This window comes from Acomys russatus, chromosome 9, assembly GCF_903995435.1.
Source record: "Acomys russatus chromosome 9, mAcoRus1.1, whole genome shotgun sequence".
In the NCBI taxonomy this organism is placed as follows: Eukaryota; Metazoa; Chordata; class Mammalia; order Rodentia; family Muridae; genus Acomys; species Acomys russatus.
In genome coordinates this window covers 33,642,543-33,668,142 of record NC_067145.1, presented here as the reverse complement: position 1 = coordinate 33,668,142, position 25,600 = coordinate 33,642,543, and the positions used below count along the sequence as shown (strand labels likewise).

The 25,600-nt window shown below is 44.9% G+C and overlaps 1 protein-coding gene across 2 annotated transcripts; it reads right to left on the bottom strand.

Moving 5' to 3' along the window:
* Nucleotides 1-6,901: 6,901 nt before the first annotated feature.
* On the bottom strand, nucleotides 6,902-23,162 carry Prxl2c (peroxiredoxin like 2C). Of its 2 annotated transcripts, XM_051151130.1 has the most exons (6): nucleotides 22,956-23,162; nucleotides 22,763-22,831; nucleotides 19,519-19,572; nucleotides 19,251-19,356; nucleotides 11,823-11,954; nucleotides 6,902-7,444 (listed from the first exon to the last, which is right to left on the bottom strand). In XM_051151130.1, exons 1-6 carry the CDS (start codon nucleotides 23,145-23,147, stop codon nucleotides 7,317-7,319), a joined length of 681 nt encoding a protein of 226 aa, XP_051007087.1. In that variant the 5' UTR covers nucleotides 23,148-23,162; the 3' UTR covers nucleotides 6,902-7,316. The 2 variants fall into 2 exon arrangements, with proteins under 2 accessions (XP_051007087.1, XP_051007088.1); XM_051151131.1 differs by lacking the exon at nucleotides 11,823-11,954.
* Between the last annotated feature and the right edge of the window lie 2,438 nt (nucleotides 23,163-25,600).

The window sequence follows — 25,600 nt, the reverse complement described above, 5'->3', positions numbered from 1 at the left end:
AAGAAAGACATTCTTGTCTACCTCTCCTTATTGACACGGAAGTAATCGAAAGGCATCAATTTCAAGTCTCTTCAAAGGTTGTAGAAATGTAAATGCAATTTATTCATCTCTCATTGGGGCTAGGGATAATATTCTTGCAGGCTTTCTGGTTTGAAAAGAGAACTACCTACCAATTCGAATACAGGGATTTCCTCTGTGTCCTTTCTATTAACGTCCCTTCGTGAAGAGGAAATCCTATGGCACCCTTGGATCTCCATTTACCCACAAAGTTCAGAAGAGGGCCTCAGATCTGCTGGAGCCTGAGTTCTAAGAGGTTGTAATCTCACATGTGTGTTCTGGAAAATGAACTCTGGACACTTAAAACTGCTGAGCCACCCCAGCCCCCATTCTATTTTTAAATGCAGCCAGTGAGCACTGAATCCTTTAATCCAATGTTAGAGGTTATGGAAAAAATCCAAAGGTTAAGGAACCCATTTCATAGGCAGTCTACTTCTGAAAATTAGGGGAAGTAACTCATTTTGTGTGTGCCTGTGCTTGAGTGTGTGTGTGTTTGATGGCCAGAGGTTGACAGATGCCTTTCTCCAGTCAACCTCCATCTTTTTTATATTAATTTTTAACTTTTTAGTTTTGGGGGGGGGGGCGTTGCCTGCATTTATGTCTGGGAACCTGGAATGCCTGGTACCTGTGGAGGTCAGAAGAGGGCATCGAATCCTCTGGAACTGGAGTTGCAGACAGTCATGAGCTTCCATATAGAATAGAACCCTGGTCCTTTGGAAGAGAAGCCAGTGTTCTCAGCCACCTCTCCAAGCCTCTCCACCTTTATTTTATTTTATTTAAAAAAAAAATTTTTGTTTTTGGGTTTTTCAAGACAGGGTTTCTCTGTATAACCTTGGCTGTCCTGGACTCATTTTGTAGACCAGGCTGGCCTTGAACTCACAGTGATCCACCTGCCTCTGCCTCCCAAGTGCTGGGATTAAAGGCATGTGCCACCACACCTGGCTTCCACCTTTATTTTTTAAGGCAGAGTCTCTCACTGAATCTGAAGCTCATTAGATTCATTGTCTGGCTGCCTAATGAGTTTCAGAGATCCACCTGCCTCCAAGCATACATGCCTTCTAGGACACGTAATGCCTTCTGCAGATGGTGCTGACTTTCTCTCTACTCACGAGACCCATCTGACTCTGTATCCTGACTGCTGGAACTAAGGGTGTGTACCACTACAATCAGCTCTTGTCTATTTTTCTATTCTAGAACAAAATAGCCTAAGAAGGCATACAAGTAGAAACTATGTGTGTGTGTGTGTGTGTTTGTGTGTGTGTATACACACACACAAATTTGGTAATATTATTGGATTATTGGGGGTATATATTAGAGGTAGAATTTGAACCCATGTTCTAAATGTTCTACCTCTAATTTACATCCCCATCCCTACTGGGTTTTGGGGTATGTTTTGTTTGAGATGACATCATTGCAACCCTGGATAGCCTGGAACTCCATAGAGCTGTTTGCCTCTGCCCCAAGCGCTGGGCTGTTAATAAACTTTGTGTCATTTGAATGAGAGCCTGGGTTTCTCCATCCACAAACTCAGTTCTCAGTGTAGGGAAGTGATACACTTTTTTTCTCTCCTGCAAAAGTGTCAGCTGCTTATGTTTAAATGTGGTGACATGTCTCCATACCAAGTAATCTCTGGGGCTAAATTTTAATTTCCTAAATTAAGAATGGATCATTTGTGTGGGTAAACATATTTGAAGTTATGGGGGACCAAAGCGATAGTCACAGGCAAAGTAGGCAAGAGCTCAACCACTGGGCTATACTACCAAACCTCTTTGTCAGCTCTAAGGCAGGGTCTCATTAAGTTGCATGGACTGGTCTCCTATTTTATACCTTCTATAGATGAGAGTGCAGGCCTATGTTCCCACACACTGCTGGAAATAAAAAGCTATTCCCCATTTACACTAAGTCAGTAAACGTGTTCACATATGGCATTTTAAGTCCTTAAGGGTTGAAGCCTGGAAATGTCAGTGACTCATCGATTCCAGACTGCTAGTTGAGTAACTAAATAACAGCAAGTTATAATGATCGCTAAGGAACCCTTTAAAAAAAAAATTTTTTTTTAATTTAATTTTAATTTATGCGCGTTGGTGTGAGGGTGTCAGATCTTGGAGTTACAGACAATTGTGAGCTGCCATGTGGGTGCTGGGAATTGAACCCCAGGTCCTTTGGAAGAGCAGGCAGTGCTCTTAACCACTGAGCTCTTAACCATCTCTCCAGCCCCACTAAAGAACCTTTTAAAACATTCTGACTACCTCCCTATATTTTTAAGTCACTATACAAAGATTGGCATAATATTTAAAATGCTTTTCTAGAAACAAGTTTGACTTCCATAAGTGCTTTCATCAAATATCTCACTGTGATGAGCAAGGATAATTACACTGTGGCTTCTGGGAGCTGCGTTGAAGCACTTCAAAGCAAACCTGACTTCAACTGATGCAGGCCCCAAACGTTTCCAGTTCCCATCAAACAGTCTGCACTCTGCAAAGGAACTCTTGTCATGCATTTATTGTCCTCTTCCATACTTTCTGAGTCAGGGTCTCACCTAGGCCAACCTGGTCTCATTCTCAGCTGAGGATGACCTTGAACTTCTAATCCTCCTGCCTCCGGCTCCCAAGTGCTTGAACTACAAGGATGTGCCACCATGCCTGGGCCTCAGCACTGGGGATCTGAGCTTCACAGATGTTAGCCACTCTACCAACTGAGCTAGGTTCCCTGGCCCTCCATTTCAAAATTATATTTACTCGTTTGTTTTTATGTGTGAGTATATGTCTGTATGTAGTCAGTCACATGCATGTGTCACCACGTGGTGTGTGTGTGTGTGTGTGTGTGTGTGTGTGTGTGTGTGTGTGTGTGTGTGTGTGTGTTGGGGGCCCTCAGAGAAGAACTTGTATTGCTCAGTTCTCTCATTCTACCATGTGACTGAACTCAGTTCATCAGGACTTAATCCTAGCAATTGGGAAGCAGAGATAGGTAGATCTGTGAGTTTGAGTTTTAAGCTAGTCTAATCCACATTGTGAGCTGTAGGACAGCCAGGGCTACAGAGTGAGTTCCTGTCTCAAACAAACAAACAAACAAAAAAAAAAAAAAAAAAAAAAAAAAAAAGCAAAAAACAACAGAGACAGACAGACAGACACAGAGACAGAAATATATGTGTGTGTGTGCAGTTGTGTGCATGTATATATGGTTGTATGCATACATGTGCATTAAGGGTTTTTGTCTTGTTTTTTCTGTAACTGCTTTGTTTTCTTGGAATCAGATTGTATGGTGGTGGCCCTCATAGATATATATTGCCCCAGTTGGTGAAAACTGTTTGGGAAGGATTAGGAGGTGTGGCCTTCATGAAGAAGGTGACCTTGTTGGAAGAGGTATGTCACTGGGGGGGGGGGCGGAGGGGGCCTGGAAGTTTCAAAAATCCATGACACTCCCGATGTCTCTCTGCCTCATTGTCTCAAGATGTGACTTCTCGGCTACTGCTCCAGTACCACACCTGCCTGCCTGCTGCCATGCTCCCTGCCATGACAGTTACAGACTCTAACCCTCTGAAACCATGAGCCACATTAAGTGCTTTCCTCTGTAAGTTCTCTTGATTATGATGTCTCTTCACAGCAACAGAAACGTAACTAAGACACAGCCTTGCAGATATGCACACCTTGGGCTTGTTTTTCACAGGTGTACATAACCCACGATGTCCTCATCCTTTTCCTGGTGCTGGCCATTTGGGTTATCTCCAGTTCATAGCTGTGACAGTGTTGCAGTGGGCATTTTTATGTATAATATATAAGATATAAGATAATATAATAAGAGATACCAGGGAGCAGAGATTATGTTATAGAGGAGTTTAGATAATGAGCATGGGGAGAGAAGAAAGAGGGGGAGGGGTACCCCAGGGAGGGAGGGAGGGAGGGAGGGAAGGAAGGAAGGAAGGAGAGGGAGACAGACAGACAGACAGGGACAGAGAGACAGAGACAGAGGAAGAGAGGGGAAAGAGAAGAAGAGTGAGAAGGGGGAGAGAGGAAGAGGAAGAGGGAGGGGCGAGGTAGGACTGTCCTTTTATATGGCCCTGAGCAGGGCCACACCCCCATGGCAGATAAGCAATGACATCACAGGTAGGCAGACTGAAACAGAATTCTAACAGGCATCCTCCAGCCTCTTGAGGCCAGCCTGGTCTACAAAGAGAGTCTAGGACAGCCAAATATACACATAGAAAACATGTTTCGTTTTGTTTTGTTTTTTTAGTTTTTCCAGACAGGGTTTCTCTGTGTTGGCTTGACGGTCCCTGACTCGAAAAAACAAAACAACAAAATAAAACAAAAAGTGCAGATTGTACCAAAAAAAAAAAAAAAAAAAAAAAAAAAAAAAAATGCTTTACAAATTTGCATAGGGGCTAAGCTAATCTTCTTTGTATCATTCAGATTTTGGTATATGCCAAAGTAAACACTTGAATATTTTTTAAAGAGTTGCCTTGGTCATGGTATCTCTGCACAGCAAAAGAGCAGTGGCTGAGACAGCACCACACCAAGCCAGTGACTTGGTGTTCCATGTATATTTTGGTGGCAATTACTTGCAGTTTTTATGGAACTGTACCTCCCTAAAGCCACATAAAGAACATTTATTTACACTTGCAAATATATAAATTGTAGTTAAAACTGGCAAAAAGGGATATGGTTGTTATATATATCATGTGCATGTAGCTGCTGATGAGACTAACTCTTTTTTTTTTTTTTTTTTTTCAAGACAGGGTTTCTCTGTGTAGCCTTGGCTGTCCTGGACTTTGTAGAACAGGCTGGCCTCGAACTCAGAGATCTGCCTGCCTCTGTCTTCTGAGTGCTAGGATTAAAGGCATGCGTCACCATGCTGGGTTCCAGAACATGTGCTCTTAACATCTGAGCCCTCTTTCCATGGGCAGTGTTCTTTCTTATCCCCAAAGAACCCCAGAACAAACAAAATATCTTAATTTTTAAAATACCAATTTTTTTTAATTCTGAAAATTCTCATTTTTATTGATTTAAAAACACATCTATCCATATATGCTCATGTGAAAATACATTAAAATACAGTTTTGTGACTTAATAAGCTTTATATAAAAATATAAGATCTTAGTAGTGTGACAGTTGTTAAGGATTACCAAAGTTTTGATTTTGTGATACTTTTCATGAGAATTTCTGGGACAAAACTAAGATTCTTGAAAGGTAAAATATGACAATAATTTTCTTTCTTTTTCTTTTTGACCATAGTTTTCTTAATAAGACAGATTTGGGAGTCAGAAAAAGCAGATGTCTAGGAATGTATACCCCAACCCAATGTGCATTTTTTTTTTCGAGACAGGGTTTTTCTCTGTGCAGCCTTGGCTGTCCTGGACTCACTTTGTAAACCAAGCTGGCCTTGAACTCACAGCGATCCACCTGCCTCTGCCTCCCAAGTGCTGGGATTAAAGCACACGTATAGGCCACCACCACCTGACGTATTGTTTTGTTTTTGAGACAGGGTCTGTCTTCATAGCCCTGGCTGTCTGGGAACTCAGAGGTCCTTCTGTCACCACCTCCCCACGTGCCATCACATCTGGCTGCACATTTACTTTCTGTTATTTTTGAGACATGGTTTAACTACAGATAGCCCTGACTGGCCTGGAACTCAGTGTATACCCTAAGCTCACTGCCTCTGCCTGTGCTGAGATTACAAGTGTGAGCTAACATGCCCAATCACACACACATTTTCATTACAAAGTCTTTTAAAAATCTTAGCACTGTGTTTTTTAAAGAAGCGTGTGTAGCCGGGCAGTGGTGGTACATGCCTTTAATCCCAGCATTTGGGAGGTAGAGGCAGGTAGATCACTGTGAGTTCGAGGCCAGCCTGGTCTACAAAGCAAGTCCAGGATAGTCAAGACTACACAGTGAAATTCTGTCTCAGAAAAAAGAAAAGGTGTGTTGTGTATGTGTGTGTTTAGGTGCACTTCTAGGGATAAAAATCTAGAACTAGGCATATTCTCTATGCCCCTTTGTCCTAGATACTTAAAATATAATCAGATATTTGTTGTAGATATTTAATGGGGATATAGCTCAGTGATAACAGAATACGTGTTCACATGCATAAGAACCTTGGTGTTTATTCCCAGCACAGGCCCTAAAGGAAACTAAGTACTTTCCTCAGCTCCCTCATTCCACCAAAACAACCCTCAGGCGGTCCTCGGCGGGTGGTGCCGGTTAGACACTCTGCTGTCTGCAAGAGGCTTTGTTTTCATTTACTTCATCAATGAATCCTCACTTGGAGGAAAGCACCTGCAGCTTCAAAGAAGTCTTATGTAGGCATGCATTTCTCTTTAATGTTGAAAGATTTCTTTTCCCTCTTCACCACCAAATCAGCCAATCTTATGAGAGAACATGGGAAGCACAGAACTTGGAAAGAGGGCAGAGACACCCATCCTTTCCCCACATAGACGCACACAGGCCTGCTGGCAGTGTTGTTCTGTGTTTATTCACTGTCTTCTCTCCAAGCGTACAGAAAAGTAAGCACACACACGTATGTGTATGTGGTTACACTGCACAGAATTTGACAATGTTTCCTTTCCTGCTAAATAAAACTTTCTTGGTTTTCTTTCCCCTTATGCATTCCTCCCTTCCATTAACTGACTATTTTTCTGAGAAAGGCCTTCGCAATATAGCTCAGGCTGGGCTCTTTTCTCCATTTCTCAGGGCTAGGAGTACAAGTCTGTGCTATCATATCTGGTCCCTTCTTCCCTTCCCTTCCCTATACACACACACACACACACACACACACACGCACGCACATACATATACACATACACACACGTATGCATTCCTTAAAAGATTTGTTTATTCTTATTTTACGTGTATGCATGTTTGCCTACATGTATGCATGTGTACCACATGGGCACCTGGTGCCCAAGGCCAGAAGAAGGTTTAGGATCCACTAGCACTGGAGTTACAGACAACTGTGAGCCATCATGTGGCCCTACTTCTATTTTAGTTACCAAAAATCTTCTGCTGAATGAATATTCATAAAATGATATTAACAATGGTAATAATAGTTTTATAATTTTTGGATATCATATATTTTGTATATAAAATTATAGACGCTATAAAAAATTAAATATCAATTCCATTTCTGACAACTGGTGCCCCTCGGCATGTAGTAGTGTTATAGGCACATGAGCTCTGTGTTTTCATAACTCCATGAAGCCACGAAGCCTGGCATTTTGGTTCACGTTTCAAGGGCCATTCACAAGTGGAAGATCCCACATTAGGTCACACATGGATAACTGTCGGTCTGCTCATGAAGTTCACAGGCTGAACTCCCACAAGCTGTAAAACAGAGTTGATGGGTTTGTGATCCAACCTATTCCTGTCTCGGTGCACAAAGTGGATGTTGTTACCTAGAATAGAACAAGGACAAAATGCTGAGGGCAGGCGACACACTAATCTCTAGACTCACTGCTTAGCAGAATCAAGGAAGCATTTCAACTCCTAATTAGTACAAAGGGGAAAGTTAATTACCTGGAGTCCATTACATTCCCCATGCAATGCTACCACAATCCTTCATCATGGCAATTAACCACGACAAGACAATGGCCGAATAAGAGTGTTATTTAACACATGATGAGTTCCAAGGGGACAGCATCCTAAATTTACCTTTCTATTCAGTTTCATTAAGTATAATTAAGTAAAACATCCAATCAGGCAGAATCCGGAACTAACATAGGTATGAGCTGGAAAATTACATCTATTTCCTAAGCACATGTACTAATTAAACAAATCACTTGCTTCAAAAATTTACTCCTGGGGCTAAGGGGTACAGCACTCATGAGGATCTGGGTCATCCCTAGCACTGTCAAATTGAGAGAGAGACAGAGACAGACAGAAACAGAGAGAAACACTGACTTCATAGATGTTTTATAACTAACCTAAGAGGTCAGAAGAGAAGGCAGTTAGCTACAGTACACCTAGACACCCACAATCCTATCCACTCAACTAAGTTATAATTTAAGTCCTGTTAATTCTTTTTTTACCCCCTTTGGTTTTTTTCAAGACAAGGTTTCTGCGTATAGTCTTGGCTGTCCTAGACTCATTTTGCGAACAGGCTGGCCTCCGGAACTCACAGAGATCCGCCTGTCTCTGCCTCCCAAGTGCTGGGATTACAGGTGTGTGTCACCATGCCTGGCTTTACTCTCTCATTCTACTGCCTGCCTATCCGGATGTAGAACTCTCAGCTATCTCTCCAGCACCATGTCTGCCCGTGCACTGCCATGCTAATAATGGACTAAACCTCTGAACTGTAAGCCAGCCCCAACTAAATGTTTTCCTATATTATTATGTTTACGGTGCTGCCTGCACATACATTTGCAGGTCAGAAGAGGGCATCAGATCACATTATAGATGGTTGTGAGCCACCATGTGGTTGCTGGGAATTGAACTCAGGACTTCCGGAAGAACAGTCAGTGCCCTTAACCTCTGAGCCATCTGTCTAGCCCATCATGGTGTCTCTTTACAGGAATAGAAAACCTAACTAAGACAATGGCCAAGTAACTCAGTGACAGGAGATGAGAAATGGGGTTTAAAAAAAAAAAAACAACCCCCTTTCAGGTCTGAGTATGCAAATTAGTTATTTAAAACTATGGCTCTGGAAGATGGGGGTGCAGTTCAGTGACAGAAACACCTGCATAGTGTACACAAGGCCCTGGGCAAAATACCCAACACCACAGAGAAAGAGATGAATATGGAAAATGAGATGCTCAGGGGTACAGGTGCTGCCACCCAGCCTGACAACCTGAGTTTGATCCCTAGGACCTCCACATCATGAAGGAGAGAACAGAGTCCTGCAGGTCGTCCTCTGACTTTCATATGAACCAAGGCACACATGTCCCACCTGCTGTGTACACATGCTCACATGTACACAGACTAAATAAGAAACAAAAGCAATGCAAAATGATCTATTAATGCCAGCAACTCAGGAGGCAAAGACAGGCAGAGCTCTGTGAGTTTGAGGCCAGGCTTCTTTGCAGTACCAGTTCCATGTCAACTAGGCTGCACAGTGAGAACTCGTTCCAAAACAAAACAAAATAATATCTCTTTTTAAAAGACAGAAGCAGGTGGAATCTATTTGAGTCTGAGGCCAGCCTGGTCTACATGAGTTCCAGGACAGCCATGGAGAAGAAAAAAAAAAGGAAAGAAAGGAACAAGGAAAGAAGGGGAGGAGAAGGAGGGAAGGGGAGGGGAGGGGAGAGGTGGGGAGGGGAGGGGAGGGGGGCTCTAAACTGAGGGTGCAGTGTGGACACTGCCCTAGAGGTCAATCCCCAGCACAAAAAACAAACTCCCAAGTGGTTCAGTGTCATTTGTCATTTGGGTAAATTTATAAGGCTCATAAAATGGGCGCATTTACGTACTTATTTGTTGGTGCTGAGCCCAGGGAGCATGCACCTGCACTCCAGCCCCGAAGGGCTTCTTTAATCTGATCTAAATTTGTGAGAGACAGTGGCTATAAGCGAGTCTGCTGTAAAGAACCAAAACACTTAGTCAAACACCCTCCTTCAAAAACAGCCCTTGCAATTCTGGAGTTTATAGAAGTGTTAATGCTTTTTAGAAGGTATGTTCACTAGCAGGTACAATTTTATTTTATTTATTTATTTATTTAGGTTTTTTGCAACACAGTTTCTCTGTGCAGCTTTGACTATCCTAGAGGCTGGCCTCAAACTCACAAGAGATCCACCTACCTCTGCCCCCCAGAGTGCTGGGAGTACAGGCATGCACCACTTCACCTGGCTCTAGCAGGTACAATTTTAAAGAGGCAGAAGAATGAAGAAAAGTCTGCCTGTACCACTGTGACTTGTTGGTCTCTTATGGCAGAACTTGAAAGCCAGCTTTCCACACTGAACAGGGTGGAGCCAGAGGCATCTCTGGCCTGTACACAGTCAATGAAATTGCTGAAGCCCGTGGCATATGGCAGTTCTCACTTTGGAATGGGCCAACCCTGGCACTGGCTTGCTTTCCAACACCATGTGGGTCTTTTGGTTTAGTTAGTAAAAATAAAGATTCGCATGCCTTTAATCCCAGCACTCGGGAGGCAGAGGCAGATGGATCACTGTGAGTTCGAGGCCAGACTCCAAAGCAAGTCCAGGACAGCCAAGGTAACATAGAGAAACCCTGTCTCAAGAATAAAAAAAAAAAAAAGATTCATTTATAAAAGGAACTCAGCTCTCCAAGCTTGAACAGCCCTGGGAAGCTATCTTGCTGGCCACCATTGACCTCCTATAACTTATTTTATATATTCATCTATACTGTCTATAATTTATTTATTCTAGCTTTTTAGTTCTTTCTGTAGCCCTAGTTGTCCTCAAACTCAGAAATATACCTGCCTCTGCCTCCCAAGTGCTGGGATTAAAGGCGTACACCACCATCACCCAGCTTTCTTATCTGTTTTTCTTTTTTTTTTTTTTTTTTTTTTTTTTTTTTTTTTTTTTTGGTTTTTCGAGACAGGGTTTCTCTGTGTAGCCTTGGCCATCCTGGACTCACTTTGTAGACCAGGCTGGTCTTGAACTCACAGCGATCTGCCTGCCTCTGCCTCCCAAGTGGTGGGATTAAAGGCGTGTGCCACCACGCCCGGCTATCTGTTTTTCTGTCTGTAAATTATTATTTATTTATTTTTGTTTTTTTGAGACAGGGTTTCTCTGTGTAGCCTTGGCTGTGCTGGACTTACTTTGTAGGCCAGGCTGGCCTTGAACTCACAGAGATCCGCCTACTTCTGCCTCCCAAGTGCTGGGATTAAAGGCGTGCGCCACCACCGCACAGCTCTGTAGATTTTTGAATATGTGACAGAGACACCGGTTATCAAAGTGTAAAGCTTGTTTGGGGAATCCTCACCCTCACTACATTTTCTGGATAAACATACAGGGCTCTGCTCTGGAGCACTCCTATTCCTGTGAACCAGATTGGAATCACTGTGCATATCTCCTTCATAGGAAGTTTTCAGATGTCTTTGAGTGCCCAAGAGAAAGTACAGACTATTTCGCAAATCTATGTGTCACCTCCATGCAGGGGCCATGCTAAGCTTTGCACTGTTCCAGCTTTAGGACAGGTGCTGTTGAGGTGAGCACTAAACTTTTTTTTTTGGGGGGGGGTCTTTTGAGACATTTTCTTTCTGTAGCCCTGGTTGTCCTGGACTCACTTTGTAGACCAGGCTGGCCTCAAACACAGAGATCCGCCTGCCTCTGCCTCCCGAGTGCTTCCAATTAAAGGCATGCACCACCACGCCCAGCCCCCAGGACTAAACTCTTCTAAGATTTATTTTGTTTTTAACTATGTGTGTTTGTAGGGATAAATTTAGGGTTGTAGACATGCATGTAGGTGCCCAAGGAGGCCAGAAGAGGTCGTCAGATCTGTGGGAGCTAAAGTTACAGGTGGCTGTGAGTGTGGGAACTGAACATAGGTCCCCTGTAAGAGAAGCCAGTGCTTGTAAACACTGAGCAGTCTCTTTTAGCCCTGTTTAACTTTCTAGAGTATAACAGTCATATATCAACCAGCAACTCTAGGTTACTTTCTGTGTCCCAAATCCCTGTCCCCACTCAGGAGTGATGGGGACCCTCACCAAACACAGACATCAAAACACAGAAGCCTCTGAAAATGAAAGATGCTCCCTACCAAAGCATGCCGCCTCATTAGGCAAGGACTCCCATTTTTACAGTGTCTACGATGTAAGAAAAGTGGGTAACTCTTAGACTAGTAGAGGGCACTGGAAAGGAACCTGCCCTTGATGCTCACCTGGACCTAAGATGAGGGTTCCTCCTTGCTGAGCTGGGTCTCCTTGGAAATCAAAGAGAGGGCCAGTGACTGCCCGCCACAGGCTCTGAAGGCTTCCTGCGAGCAGACTGGACTTTATGTGGGGGCTCTGTCCTGAAATATTAAAAACCACCTTTAGGTGTTATCATTTTATATTTCAATAAGATATGTCAGTTCCTGCATAAAGAATTCTTTAAAAAAAAAAAAAGATTTAAATTATGTATATATGTCTGTAGTTCTGTGTGGTTGTGCATGTGCGTGCTGTACTCTTTGACGGCCAGAAGAGGGCGCTGAAAGCCCTAGAGGTGGAGTTGCTGAAGGCTGGGTCAGCCCAGGGTGAGCACTGGCAAGAGCCGGGTGACGGCTAATGGCTGCACCATCATCCCTCCAGCCCCAGAAACATCCTGTGTTGTGCCCCACTGTCCTTCCCTTACTCTTCAATGGAAATCACACCATTGAGCTTCCCACTTACATTTTTTTCTTCCTTGAAACTATGGCCTATCCTGTCACCAAGACTGGCTCAGGCAGTCCTTCTCTACTGCAGAGGGAGGCATTTGGCAACGTCCTGGCCTTCTATGCCAGCTAAATGCCAGTAACACTGGTCACTGAGTTGGACAACCAATTGTATCTCTAGGGAAGGACAAACATGCTGGGGTGGGGGTGAGGGGCATTGTCCCTGCTGAGGATATTGTCTTAAAGGAAGAAGTGACAACAGACCTGGCCGGTCTGCCAGAGAACACCAATGACACATTTCTCAGACTAGCACCCTTCTATCTTAGTTTCCCACGCATGGCCCCCACCTCATGCTCCTGGCCAGGCTGTTAAATGATAGTCAACACCTTTTCTTCCTCCTGGGCCCATGACTAGATTTCCTTTTCCCGTTTTCCTCACATTAACTGTGGTGACATTTTAGCTAATGCGTGAAGTGGTTGTTTGTAGGCCAAGCTCTCAAAACCTCTTTCCAAATTCTTGGAAAGCTTGGACTGGAAATGACAGAGCGGCAGAGGGCGGGCACAGGTCTCTGAAGTGCTGGTTAGTGCCTGTCATTTCCTGTTTCCACGGTGACTGATCTGACTTTTGCTCTGTAACTAACATCGCTTCTCCTTTTGAGTCTCTGCTCAGATTATAACTATTTTTTTTCTCTTATTCCTGTTTTATGTCATAATTTAAGCTTTTAACTTTGATGACTGTACAGAAAAACACTCAGAGGCAAACTTACCTCCCTACTGCACTCTTCTGACTCAGATCAGTTTGACTCCAGCTACATGTGGGCACATTTCTCCACGTGCCAAACACGCAGTAACTCAGTGGTGACGAAATGTACCCGAAGAGAATGTCAGGCCCGACAAGTGGAAGGCTAAGTCTCAAGCTGGGTCCCTCCTTAATGCAGAACTAACCACAGGCCTGGCTTGTTCAATTTTTAAAAATGTTTATTTCCATTTTGTGTATATAGGGTGTTTGGTCTGCACAGGAGAAGACGGTGACTGGATACAAAGTGGGACCCTGTGGCCCTTTGGAGACAATGAGTTCTCTTGCGTGGCTCATAGAATTCAAGCAAACAGTCTATGGTGGTTAATTTTAATTGTCAATTTGACATGATCTAGAATCATCTGGGAAGGGAGTCTCAGTGAAAACCTGTCCAGATTAAAATAGCCTATCGACATGTTTGTGGGGAGTAATCTTGACTAGTGTACCCACTGTGAACAGCACCATTCTCTAGCTAGGGGATTCAGTACTATGTCTGAGTAGAGAAAGGGGGCGGAGCATAAGCAAACATGCATTAATTCAAGGCTCTCAGCTCTTGACTGAGGAAGCCATGTGACTGGCTGCTGCAAGTTCCTGCTGCCCTTAAACTGGGAGGCAGAGGCAGGTGGATCTCTGTAAGTTCAAGGCCAGCCTAGTCTACAAAGTGAGTCCAGGACAGACAAGGCTACACAGAGAAACCTGTCTTGAAAAACCAAATAAGGGGCTGGAGAGATAGCTCAGAGGTTATGACCACTTCTTCCAAAGGTCCTGAGTTCAATTCCCAGCACCACATGGTGGCTCATAGCCATCTATAATGAGATCTGGTGTCCCTTTCTGGCTCTGGAGTGCAGGCAGAACACTGTACACATAATAAATAAATAAATCTTTAAAAAATAAAAAAAAGTAAAAAAATCTCCCTCAAGTTACATTTCGAAGTATGTTTTATCACAGCAACAGAAATGAAACCATTTCATAATCACTTAACACTTAGCATAAAACATACTCCTCATGGTTTAATTTTTTTTCTTGTTGTTTTTGTGCCTTGTGGGTTTTTTTTTTTTTAAATGTGCATTGGTGTTTTGCCTGCGTGTATGTATATGTGAGAGTGTCAGACCTTGCAGTTGCAGACAGTTGTGAGCTGCCATATGGGTGCTGGGATTTGAACCTGGGTCTCAGGAAGAACAGTCAGTGCTTCCAACTGCTGAGCTATCTCTCCAGTTCCAACTTTTTAAATTTTTAATTATATTTTACTTGTTTGAGCATTTTGCCTGCATCTGTGCACCCCATGTGTGCAGTGCCCACAAAGGCCAGAAGAGGGCACCAGGTCCCCATGAACCAGAACTATAGTTTGAGAGCCTGTGTCCCATGGAAGAGCAGGTACTGCCATTTCCCCAGCCTAAAGGGTTTAATTCTTAAGTGTCCTAAGAATGACTCTCACAGTTATGCTTTCCTTACAAGTGGGAACCTTAATGAGTATTTTATGAAGCCGGGAGACGGCTCAGTTCCCAGTACCCCAAGAAGTTCACAGTATTCTGAAACTCCAGCTCCTGGGGATCCAACTCCCTCTTCCAGCCTCCATGGACACTGTACATGATACATACAGGCAAAATACTCATACACATAAAATAAAAATAAATCTTTAAAAATTACTTTATAAAATCTTGCTGGGCGGTGGTGGTGCACGCTTTTAATCCCAGCACTAAGGAGGCAGAGGCAGTTAGTCCTACAGCTTGGTCCTACAGAGTGAGTTCCAGGATAGCCAGAAACATACAGAGAAACCCTGTCTAAAAACAAAAAGAAAAACAAAAACAAAGCCAAGATTAAAATCAAAAGCACTTTGTCTCAAAAACAATGTGATATTTTATGCTTGATAATATGGTACCATAACTATAAACCCAAAGGTGCATACAGTATAAATACAATTATGCTTAGGGATTCTATATAGCATGCATTTATTGGGTATTTCTCATACTTGTATACTGCAGACTGTATGAGTCTTTTGTTTGCTTGTTTTTAAAGATTTATTTATTTATTTATTTATTTATTATGTCTACAACATTCTGCCTGCACACCAGAAGAGGGCACCAAATCTCATTAGATAGCTTTGAGCCACCATGTGGTTGCTGGGAATTGAACTCAGGACCTTTGGAAGAGCAGTCAGTGTTCTTAACCTCTGAGCCATCTCTCCAGCTCTGTTTTTGTTTTTTAGAGACAGGGTTATTCTGTGCAGCACTGGCTGTCCTGGAATTCACTCTGTAGACCAAGCTGGCCTCAAACTCACAGAGATGCACCTACCTCCGCCTTCCAAGTGCTGGGATTAAAGACAGGCACCACCACTTCCTGGCTCTGTATGAGTCTTAATATAAATTTATAAGCCGGGTGTGGTGGCGCACGCACCTTTAATCCCAGCACTCGGGACGCAGAGGCAGGCGGATCGCTGTGAGTTCGAGGCCAGCCTGATCTACAAAGTGAGTCCAGGATGGCCAAGGCTACACAGAGAAACGCTGTCTCAAAAAACCAAAAAAATAAAAAATAAAAAAAAAAAAAAAAAAAAAAAATATATATATATATATATATATATATATCTCCACACACACATTTATGACATAATATATATTTTATCACAGTATCACAGATATAGCTATATAAAATGACATATACTGTATGCTTTATAAATAAAAGGAGTGTAAGCAAGTTGCATGTATTCTCTTATAATTACAAAATGCATTTGGTTTGGAGTTCACCTGTTTTCTTTACATTCTCTGTCTTCCTTGAGACAAGAAATGTAGTGTCACAAAAGTGCAACTCCAAGATCTTTTTTGTTTGTTTGTTTTGAGACAGGGTTTCTATGTATAGCACTGGAAGTTGCTTTGTGGACCAGGCTGGGCTCAAACTCAGAGAGATTCACCTGCCTTTGCCTCCTAGGTACTGGAATTAAAAGTGTGCACTGTCATGCCTAACTTACAAGCAGATCTTACACATGCTGAGACTGTTAGAGCACATAAAAACAGTGACCTCAAACCTGCGGCCTGCAATCCTAAACTAGCAGAGGTAAAAACTGAATGCTGGCTTATCAGCTTTAGTCAAGTTTAGGTTGCAGTCTTTAAAGTCATCAGTAAGGTGGGGCATGGCGGCACACACTTTTACTCCCGGCACTAGGGAGGCAGAGACAAGAGGATATCAGCAGGCAAAACTCTCGTGCACATAAAATAAGAATAATAAGAAGACTATAGCATGTCTGCCTCAGAAGCAGCTCCCAGCCCCATCTCAGTGAGACCTCCTTGGCTGACATCTTTGTCACCATCACTGGCTTCCGCTTGGCCAGGTCTGGTTCTTCCTCCACACATTCACTTAGCTGCCACAAAACACCTGAGGATTCCTCAAGGATAAATCCATATGAACCAGCCAGCCTACCCAATGACTCATACCACGTGAGCTGGAGGAAGGTACCTGCATGTCTTGAGTGAGTGGCACTTCCTGAAGCCTCTAAAGCACCCAGGTTCCCACACACACACACCAGTAACTTTCATGGTAGCTGGAACTTCACCTCAGAAGTCAATTGCCTCTAGACCCCTCTCTCTCCACATTCTCAAAACTGGCACTAGTCTCTCCTGCATCTCCTGTGCCACAGGCTGCTAAGCTGAACTGAAATCTCTGGAAGGCCGAGGGTTGGTGGGATAACGGCTTTGTACACTGTATAAAGACTGTCTCTGTGTCATTCAAGTGCTGATTTCTGGGCACAGCAGATCTCATTCAGGCTAGACTTTGGCACTGTCATTTTTATGAAGCATCTGCTGTCTCAGTGTTTTGTAAACAATGTTCTCCATCACCTGCTGATAGGTCAAATAAAGAGCTGAACGGCCTATAGCTGGGCAGGGAAGTTAAGGGGGTACTTCTGGGCCCGCAGAGGGAGGGTCCAGGTGGAGACCAGAGAGAGAGAGAGAGAGAGAGAGAGAGAGAGAGAGAGAGAGAGAGAGAGAGAGGCAGAGTCACCATGGGAACATGAATGAAGGAGCAGGTGTCAGAGGGAGACTAAGATGGCAGGTAACGGCCCAGGTGGTGGGAAGCAGGCCAGGCAAGTGTCTGAAGCTTTTACTAAATATAAAGGTCTCCACACCATTACTTGGGAGCTACGGCGAGCACAGAAAAAGACCTTACATTGTACAGAGGCTGTCCTTTACCAGTTTCCCTCAGGAAGCATCCACCACAGTGGCCACCACAGATAAGAACACAGTAACTATTGAGAGTGACTGACTGGAGCTGGAGTTCTCATGTCTGTATCTGGAAACTAAGTCCAGCCTATAAGACAAACAGATCAACTCAGCTGGGCTTAGTGTTGCAAGCCCATCATCCCTGCACTCATGGGGCAGATGCAACAGGACCACAAGTTCAAGGCCAACCGGGCCTACAAAGTGAGACCCAATCGCAAGAGGACCCATGTTCAATTCCCAACACCTACAATGGCAGTTCACAACTGTCTATAACTCCTATTCCAGGGGACCTGACACCCTCACAGAGACATACATGTATTCAAGGGACCAATGTACATTTAAAAAACAAACCTGGCTTTTCAGACACAAGAGGAAAGGTACTTGAAGGGCTGGACCCCAAGACTGGAATCTTGGGCTTGTGCAAAAGTAAATCCATCGGAAGAAGTGCTGAACTGACAGTACTGCTGAGGGGCTCTCTGTCCAACAACAACTGCTTAGGGCCCAGGCCAGGCAGTGTGTAGCAGTGTTACACTCCCTGCAAGGAGCCTGAGAGGCTACCACATAGAGCTGTGAAGGGAAGCACAGCAAGCTGTGCTGCGGCAGAACTGTATGGACGGGGCCGCCAAGGCTTATGGGAGGAACACAGAGGGTTCCACTAAGTTCCAGATGCGGGACATGGAGGTGCAAGGTCTGATGTTTGGTCCTGCTGTGTTCTGGTCGCTCCTTGCTGTCCTGGTTGGTTTTTGGTCAACTTGACACAGCCTTAGACATATCTGGGAAGAGGGAATCTTAATTGAGAAAATGCCTCCAAAAAACTAGACTGAAGGCGAGTCTCCAGGGCATTTTCTTAATTAATGGTTGATGTGGGAAGGTTGATCTGGGCAGGCGGGCAGGCAGAGAAAGCCACGGAAAACGAGCCAGTAAGCAGTGTTCCTCTATTCCTCCTGCCACCAGATCCTGGCCTTCAGTTCATGCCCTGACTGCCCTTCGGGGACAGACTGTGATGGGTGATGTCAAAGTGTAAGATGGAATAAACCCTTTCCTCTCAAGTTACTTTTGGTGTTGGTGGTTTTGTTTTTTGTTTTTTTGTTTTTGTTTTTTCAAGACAGGGTTTCTCTGTGTAGCCTTGGCTGTCCTGGACTTGCTTTGTAGACCAGGCTGGCCTCGAACTCACAATGATCCACCGGCCTCTGCCTCCTGAGTGCTGGGATTAAAGACGTGCGCCACCACCACCCGGCTCTGGTGCTGGTGTTTATCACCCCAGTAGAATCCCTAAGACCTCCTATTTTTCCTTTCCTTTTTTCTGGAATGAGAGTGTTTACTTTGCAAATGTGTAAAAATTTAAAAAAAAAAAAAAGCCTTAGCCAGGCATGGTGGCGCATGCCTTTAATCCCAGTACTTGGGAGACAGAGGCCAGCGGATGGCTGTGAGTCCAGGACAGCCAAGATAACATAGAGAAACCCTGTCTCGAAAAACAAAAACAAAAACAAACAAAAATAAAGCCTCGAAAGGAGCCCACAGTTAAGAGCCTGGATCTCAGAAGAGCCTTTGGGCTTCTGAACAGTGCTGACATCTTAAATTCCCTTTGGCAAGAACTTTTTAAAGATTTATTTGTATTATTATCTAAAAAAATCATGTGGAGTTGTGTGTGTGTGCACGTGAGTTCACTCATGTGTGCAGGAGGCCTTGGATGACAGAAGAGGGTGTCAGATTCTGCAAAGCTGGAGTTAACAGTTGTTGTGAGTCACTATGTTAGTGCTGGGACCTGAACCTAGGTCCTCTGCAAAAACAGCAAGTGCCTTAACCACTGAGCCATGTCACCACCAGCCCCTTGGATACCTGATTTGTCACAGCAACAGGAAAAGTATTGAACACAGCTATGCTCTGTACATATGCCCTAGTGTGAGAAGACACTTATGTTTGAGCGAATCACTGTATGTGAAACATGTCTTACCAGAAGAGGAAATTTCTTCACCTCTTTTCATTCCCAATCTTTTATAAATTTCTCTTTCAGGATCAACATAGATTTCATGAGAATATCCAGTCAGTTTGCAGAAAGGCTAAAAAGAGAATAATTGAAATTTCTATGAGAACAAATGAGAGAAAAGTAATGACAAACCAGCTTTCTGCGAACCAAGCCTACACCCGGGGGCTCAACAAAGGTAGTTTTGTATATGAAAACATATTTAACATGGCAGCTCCCCAGTCTGCTACATAGTTACCTCAATATGATGGTACGATGCCTGTCCAATCACTATGAGGGCGACATCTGCTTCCTTTGGGAGAAGAGGGACAAGCATTAAAAGCATGTCTTAAGAATTGTCCCCAAAGCGATCCTCTTGTTTTATTCTAATGCCATCTATAGGTGTCTAGAAGAATAGAAAACAACAAAATTGTATGAGTAGAAAGAAATGAACGGCACAACATTTGAGTGATTCAGATTATTTGTTTTCTCTATGTAAGAATTTCAAGACTTAAATACAAACCACTAGAAGAAAACACAAGGGAAAGCCCGTAAGTGTCTGGGCGGTGATGTGCCTCGGTGAGCAAAGGTGCCGCCGGGCCTGATGGCCTGAGTGTCACGTCAGGGACACACACGGTAGCAGAGAACCGACTCCTGCCAGCTCTATGACCTCCACACATGCAATTCAAATTAATAAAATGTAGCAAAAAAGCAAACATACCAAGAAGGTTGTGTTACTCTAGATAACAAAGGAAACAACAGAGAAAAGACACAACCCACTGACTGGATTAAGAAAACCTCTGCAAATTATGCACTTGTCAAGAGACTTCTTAAATCTGTTATGAATTCAAACACAACAAGAAGGCAATCCAGTTTTGAAAACGGACAAAATGGGCTAGAAACCAGGGCTTGTCTAGTATGCACGGGGTCTGGATTTGATCTTTAGCATGGAGGGGCCTAACACTTAAGACAACCAGTAGCTATATGAAAGAATTCCTGGGCTGGGGAGATGGCTCATATGGTAAAGAACTTAATGAGGATCCATGAAAAAAAAAAAAAAAAAAAAAAAAAGCCGGTACAGCTGCGTGTGTGCAACCCCAGCAATGCAGAGGCAGAGACAGGTGATGGACCCTGGGGCTTCCCTGTCCAGTCAGCCCATTAAAATCATCAAGCTCCAGGCCAGAGAGATGTTACAGAAGAAACAAGGAGCCGGGCGTGGTGGCACACACTTTTGATCCCAGCACTTGGGAGGCAGAGACAGGTGGATCAGCGTGAGTTCGAGGCCAGCCTGGCCTACAAAGCGAGTCCAGGACAGCCAGGGCTACACTGAGAAACCCTGCCTCAAAAAACCAAAGCCAACAAAACAAGGTAAATAGTACATGAGGAACAACACTTGAGGCTTACCTCTGGCCTCCATGCACAAGCATGCACAAACCTGTGGGCGCATGTACACAAATTTATACACTCAGCACAAAGATGTTGAACATCACAATCACTAGAGAAATAAAAACAGCCGTGAAGAATCTCTTCACCCCAGGAGAGATGCTACTAATCAAAGAAAGGAAACTATCTGAGGAGAACAATGAGAGGCTTTGCAGGTTGTTGGTGAGAATAAATTAGCACCGCTTTTGTGAGGACAGTTCACAGGCTCTCACAAAAACTGAGCACATCTCCCACAGGATTCAGACGTGCCACGATTGCTTATGCATCCCAAAGAAATGAGATGAGCCTGCCAAGAGAACCCCACACTCCGTGTTCACTGAAGCACCATCCACCGCAGCTAAAGCAAGGAAGCACCCCAGTGTCCACCAGTGGGCGAGTGCACAGAGGAACGTGTGGTAGCCCAGGGAAGCAGCACTCTGTCATTTGTGAAAACCTGGAGCACATTATGCTGAGGGAAAGAAGCCAGGCACAGAAAGACAAACACCGGACGACTCCGTGTATAATACATATGGGATCAAACACTGCGTCTCATAGAAGTGGAGGACGGAGCCGAGGCTCCCGCAGGCTGGGAGCAAGAGGATGAGGCGTATGGAAAACTACTCAAAGAGTACAATTTCAGTTAGGCACGAGGAAGAGGGACCCTTTTAGAAATCCACTGTCCAACACAGTGACATCGTTACTAGTGGCGTGCTATTTCAAATTCACCAAAAAGCATCTACTTTTAAATGTTCTTTGTAAACACATACACATCATGTTTATTGCCACATTATGCACAATACAGACCCAGCCTGGGGACCAGCAAGTAGATGCATGGACAAAAAGGAAAACCAAAATGAACAAGCAAAAACCCAACATTACTTCACATGCACGCACACATGCACAGGCAACGCAATCAGCCATAGCAGATGAGGGTAAGCTAACTGCAGGATATGGGTGGAAATGGACATCTTTGTGTCAAGCCAATATGGCATAATGACTTGTCTCCCTGTCTGCAAGGCGGTTTTCACCGCCCTGTTCCTTGGGACCAGGAAGAGGGGCCCCTAATAAACTTGCTCTTATTTTCTTTTATTAAGGCTTATTTTGGCTTATTTTGTGGTGGAGAAAAACCTATTAGGTATGAAAGTCGAAAGGGGGCTGTCTGGATGAGATATAGGGGTAGGAAGGAGTGAAAGGGTAAAGGAATGTAAAGATATGTATCAAGAAAACGAAGCAGGGGGCTGGAGAGATGGCTCAGAGGTTAAGAGCACCGGCTGCTCTTCCAGAGGTCCTGAGTTCAATTCCCAGCAACCACATGGTGGTCCATCCGTGATGCGATCGGATGCCCTCTTCTGGAGGGCAGGCACACATGCAGGCGGAACATTGTATACATAATAAATAAACAAATCTTTAAAAAAAGGAAATGAAGTAGAAGACCGATGTGGCTCTGGATAAAAGGAAGAACAGAACAGGTGGCAGCAAAATAACATGGTATACATGTATGAAGGCAGTGAGACCCATTTTCTTTATGCTAAGTAAATCAATAATGTCAACAATATTAAAAATGTTTACAATGCAAAGATGCTTCAGAATATTGTAAACAAAAAGGATAGAAGGGCAGGCAGAAGTTTAAACTCCTCCTCCTCACATATCGTCACAGGAACGTATGCTGAAAATAGATGTTAGCTTTACAAATGCCCAGTGTCTTCACTCACAAAATTCATCAGGAGAAGAAAAACAGGGACACGGAGCTTGCAGCTTGTTGGCAAATACAAATCTGCACTTTTAGGATACGTTACCATTTTCCTATAATGAAGAACTATTTGAGTTGTAAAATTAAAGGGGCCAAAACATCAGGCAGTTGCAGCCTGTGTTCTGGTCTGATTTTTGCATTCTTATGCAATATCTGGATGCAGGCAGTTTACCAGGTAAAATTGTGATAGTACTTTCCCTTGAGGGAGCAGAGGAGCACGTTACGACAGAAACAGTGGGTCTCACCGTCCTAAAGGATGAAGGAGGAGACACCCGCCCACAGCTCACCCTCGGCATTGGCCACTGCCGGCCTGCCCGCTCAGGAAACTTACTCGGAGGAAGCTCTTGGGGATTTTGGCCAGATCTTCAACGTATTCTTTACACACGTAACACAAGAAATGCTGAAAGGCAACGGTGCAGAAGAGCATTGTCAGCAAGGTAGCAGCCGGGTCCCAGAAGGTCCGGCCAGGAGCTGGGCGAGCTCCGGGAGGCCCTTCCCGTCCTGCCCGCCCGCCCGGAGCTCACCCGCACGAACACCACCACGGCCCGCCGCTCCCGGAACAGCGCGCCGAACGCCAAGCGCCTCCCGGACGCGTCCAGCACCGGCAGCTCGGCCACAGCAGCCGCCAGAGGCTGCCCGCGCTCAGTGTCCGGGCCGGCGGGGCTCAGGGCCCGGCCTGCGCAGCCGCTGACCTGCCGCGTCACCGGCGCGGCCATCCCGCCGGATCCGACCGCCGCGGCCTGCTAGGGGATGCGGGAGGCGTGGCCAAAGGGGGAGGGGCGTGGCCAAACGGGAGGAGGCGGGGCCACGAGGGACGCGACGGGGCTAAGGAAGGGGAAAAACTAACCAATGTTTCTTTTCGCAGTTTGAGTGCCAAGGGAGAGGACCGTGCTGTGGAAGATGAGGCTGCGTTTGTCCCTCTTTCTGCTGCCTACAAAACTTCCCAATTGAAAAGGGGCTGGAGAGATGGCTCAGCTGTCAAGAGCATTGGCTGCTCTTCCAGAGGACCCCCGTTCAGTTCCCAACACCCACATGGCAGCTCACAACTGTCTGGTCTGTAACTCAAATTCCAGTGGATCCGGCATATATGTATGCCAAACACCAAATGTACATAAAAATAAATAAAAAGAAAGAAAAGGTGCTGGAAAGATAGATCAGTGGTTAGCCGCACTTGCTTCTCTTCTAGAGAATGCAATACACAACTCTTAAGTCCAGTCCCAGGGACTGGTACCCACTCTGGCCTCCACGGGCACTGTACAGAGTGCCTACTGCTTGCAGAGGACACAGGTTAGATTCTCAGTATCCACATCAGCTATTCATAACTGCCTGTAACCTCTCACACCCTCTTTGGAGACTCTACAGGCACCTACATTTACAAAGGGAGGGAACGAGGGAGAGAGAGGGGGAAAGAGTGGGTGGGTGGGTAAGGAAGGGCATGGGTGGGTAAGGAAGGGCATGAGTGGGAGGGAGGAAATTAAAAATAATAAGAACAATTCATTAAAACTTTGAGATTAATAGCCAGGCAGTGCTTTAATCCCAGGACTTGGGAGGCAGAAACAGGTGGATCTCTGAGTTTGAAGCCAGAACCAGTTCCACCACAGCCAGGGCTACACAGAGAAACCCTGTCTTGATTTGTTTTTTGTTCATTTGTTGGTTTTTTTGCTACAAGGTTTCTCTGTATAACAGCTCTGGCTGTCCTGGAACTCCCTCTGTAGTCCAGGTTGGCCTCGAACTCACGGAGATCCACTTGCCTCTGCCTCCCAAGTCCTGGGATTAAAGGCGTGCGCTACCATCAGCCAGTCCAAAACCCTGTCTTGAATACAAAATACATTTTGTACTCATGTGTGTGTTGTCTGTGTGTGGGTATGAACATGCCACCCCGTGTGGCGGTCAGAGGGCGTTTGGAAGCTGACTCTCCACTTCCATCATGTCATTAGGCTCGGTGGCAAGTGCCTTTATCTGCAGGGCCATCTCCCAGGCCTGGCCCATTGTATTTGTAATCACCTGCTTCCATTTCCCATTCCGTACTCCGTTCTGCACTTCAGCTGGTTGTGGGTCTTCACCTGATACAGCAACCAAAGTAATTTCCGTTGACTTTAAGTACACACTCTACGGGACAGCCTGTCTCCAGACCCTTCCTCACTCCACTGTGGCGTGCCAGTGCAGGGTCCCTCAGTAGTCAGGACCAGTCATTGTAGGCACAGCACTCCTATGCCTGTCGCTTCAAAGGAGACCACAAAAACCAATGTGGCTGACAGAACAGCGCACACTTGAAGAAGGCATAAGAGAGAGAGGCTCCCCAGTGCAGCGAAGGCTTCCGTCCTGCGTATGGGTTCTGTCTGCGTCGACTTTGGGTCTTGGTAACAGAGTTCACTTTTTTTTTTTTTACTTGAGTCAGCTCTGTGTTCTTCAGTTTAATATTGCACTTATTGTATGTGTGCATGTGGGCTCATGGTGACATGACACATGTGTAGAGATCAGAGGACACGCTGTGAAGTTGGCTGTGTCCTCCCACCATGTGAGAGGCACAGGGCTGCGTTCAGGTTATTAGGCTTGGCCGCAGCTGATCTACGATCCACGGTGCTGTCGGCATACTTCTAAAATCCGTATTTATTTTGGGTTCCTTAAGTCTTTCCCTACTCCACCTCAATCCCTTCCAACACCCCAACACCAAGTAAGGGAGAAAGAAGGTTAGTAAGAAGGGGGGGATGTAGTTTTCCTTAGCTGCTTCCTGCTGTTCAGGGTCTTCAGATTCCTTGGGGCATGTCCAATCCATCTTCTCCTCACACTGCATCAGCAGCAGCCAGGAGCAGCAGGGGGAGCGCCAGCAAGCAGCCTTCTTCTTTCTCAGAGGCCCCCCCCCCCAGTCTCTCTTTGGGTCTGGCATTCATTCCCATTGGCAAAGACTCAAAGATCATGCGTCCTCTCAGGAGGTGGTTATCAGCTGTGGACAAACTGGAGCAGCCGCCATATCCCACACCTGGGATTAAAACAAAAACATGCTTACACGTAAGCCAGAACTTCCGCAACACTGAGCTATCCTGCCGCCCTGGTCTCCTCTTAGTAAACAAAGCACTTTAACTGTAGAAACTGTCTGGACTCTGTGGGTGCTGGTGACCTTGCTGCACTAACTCTGAAGGGGACATTGGCCTGTATGTCGTTTTTCTAT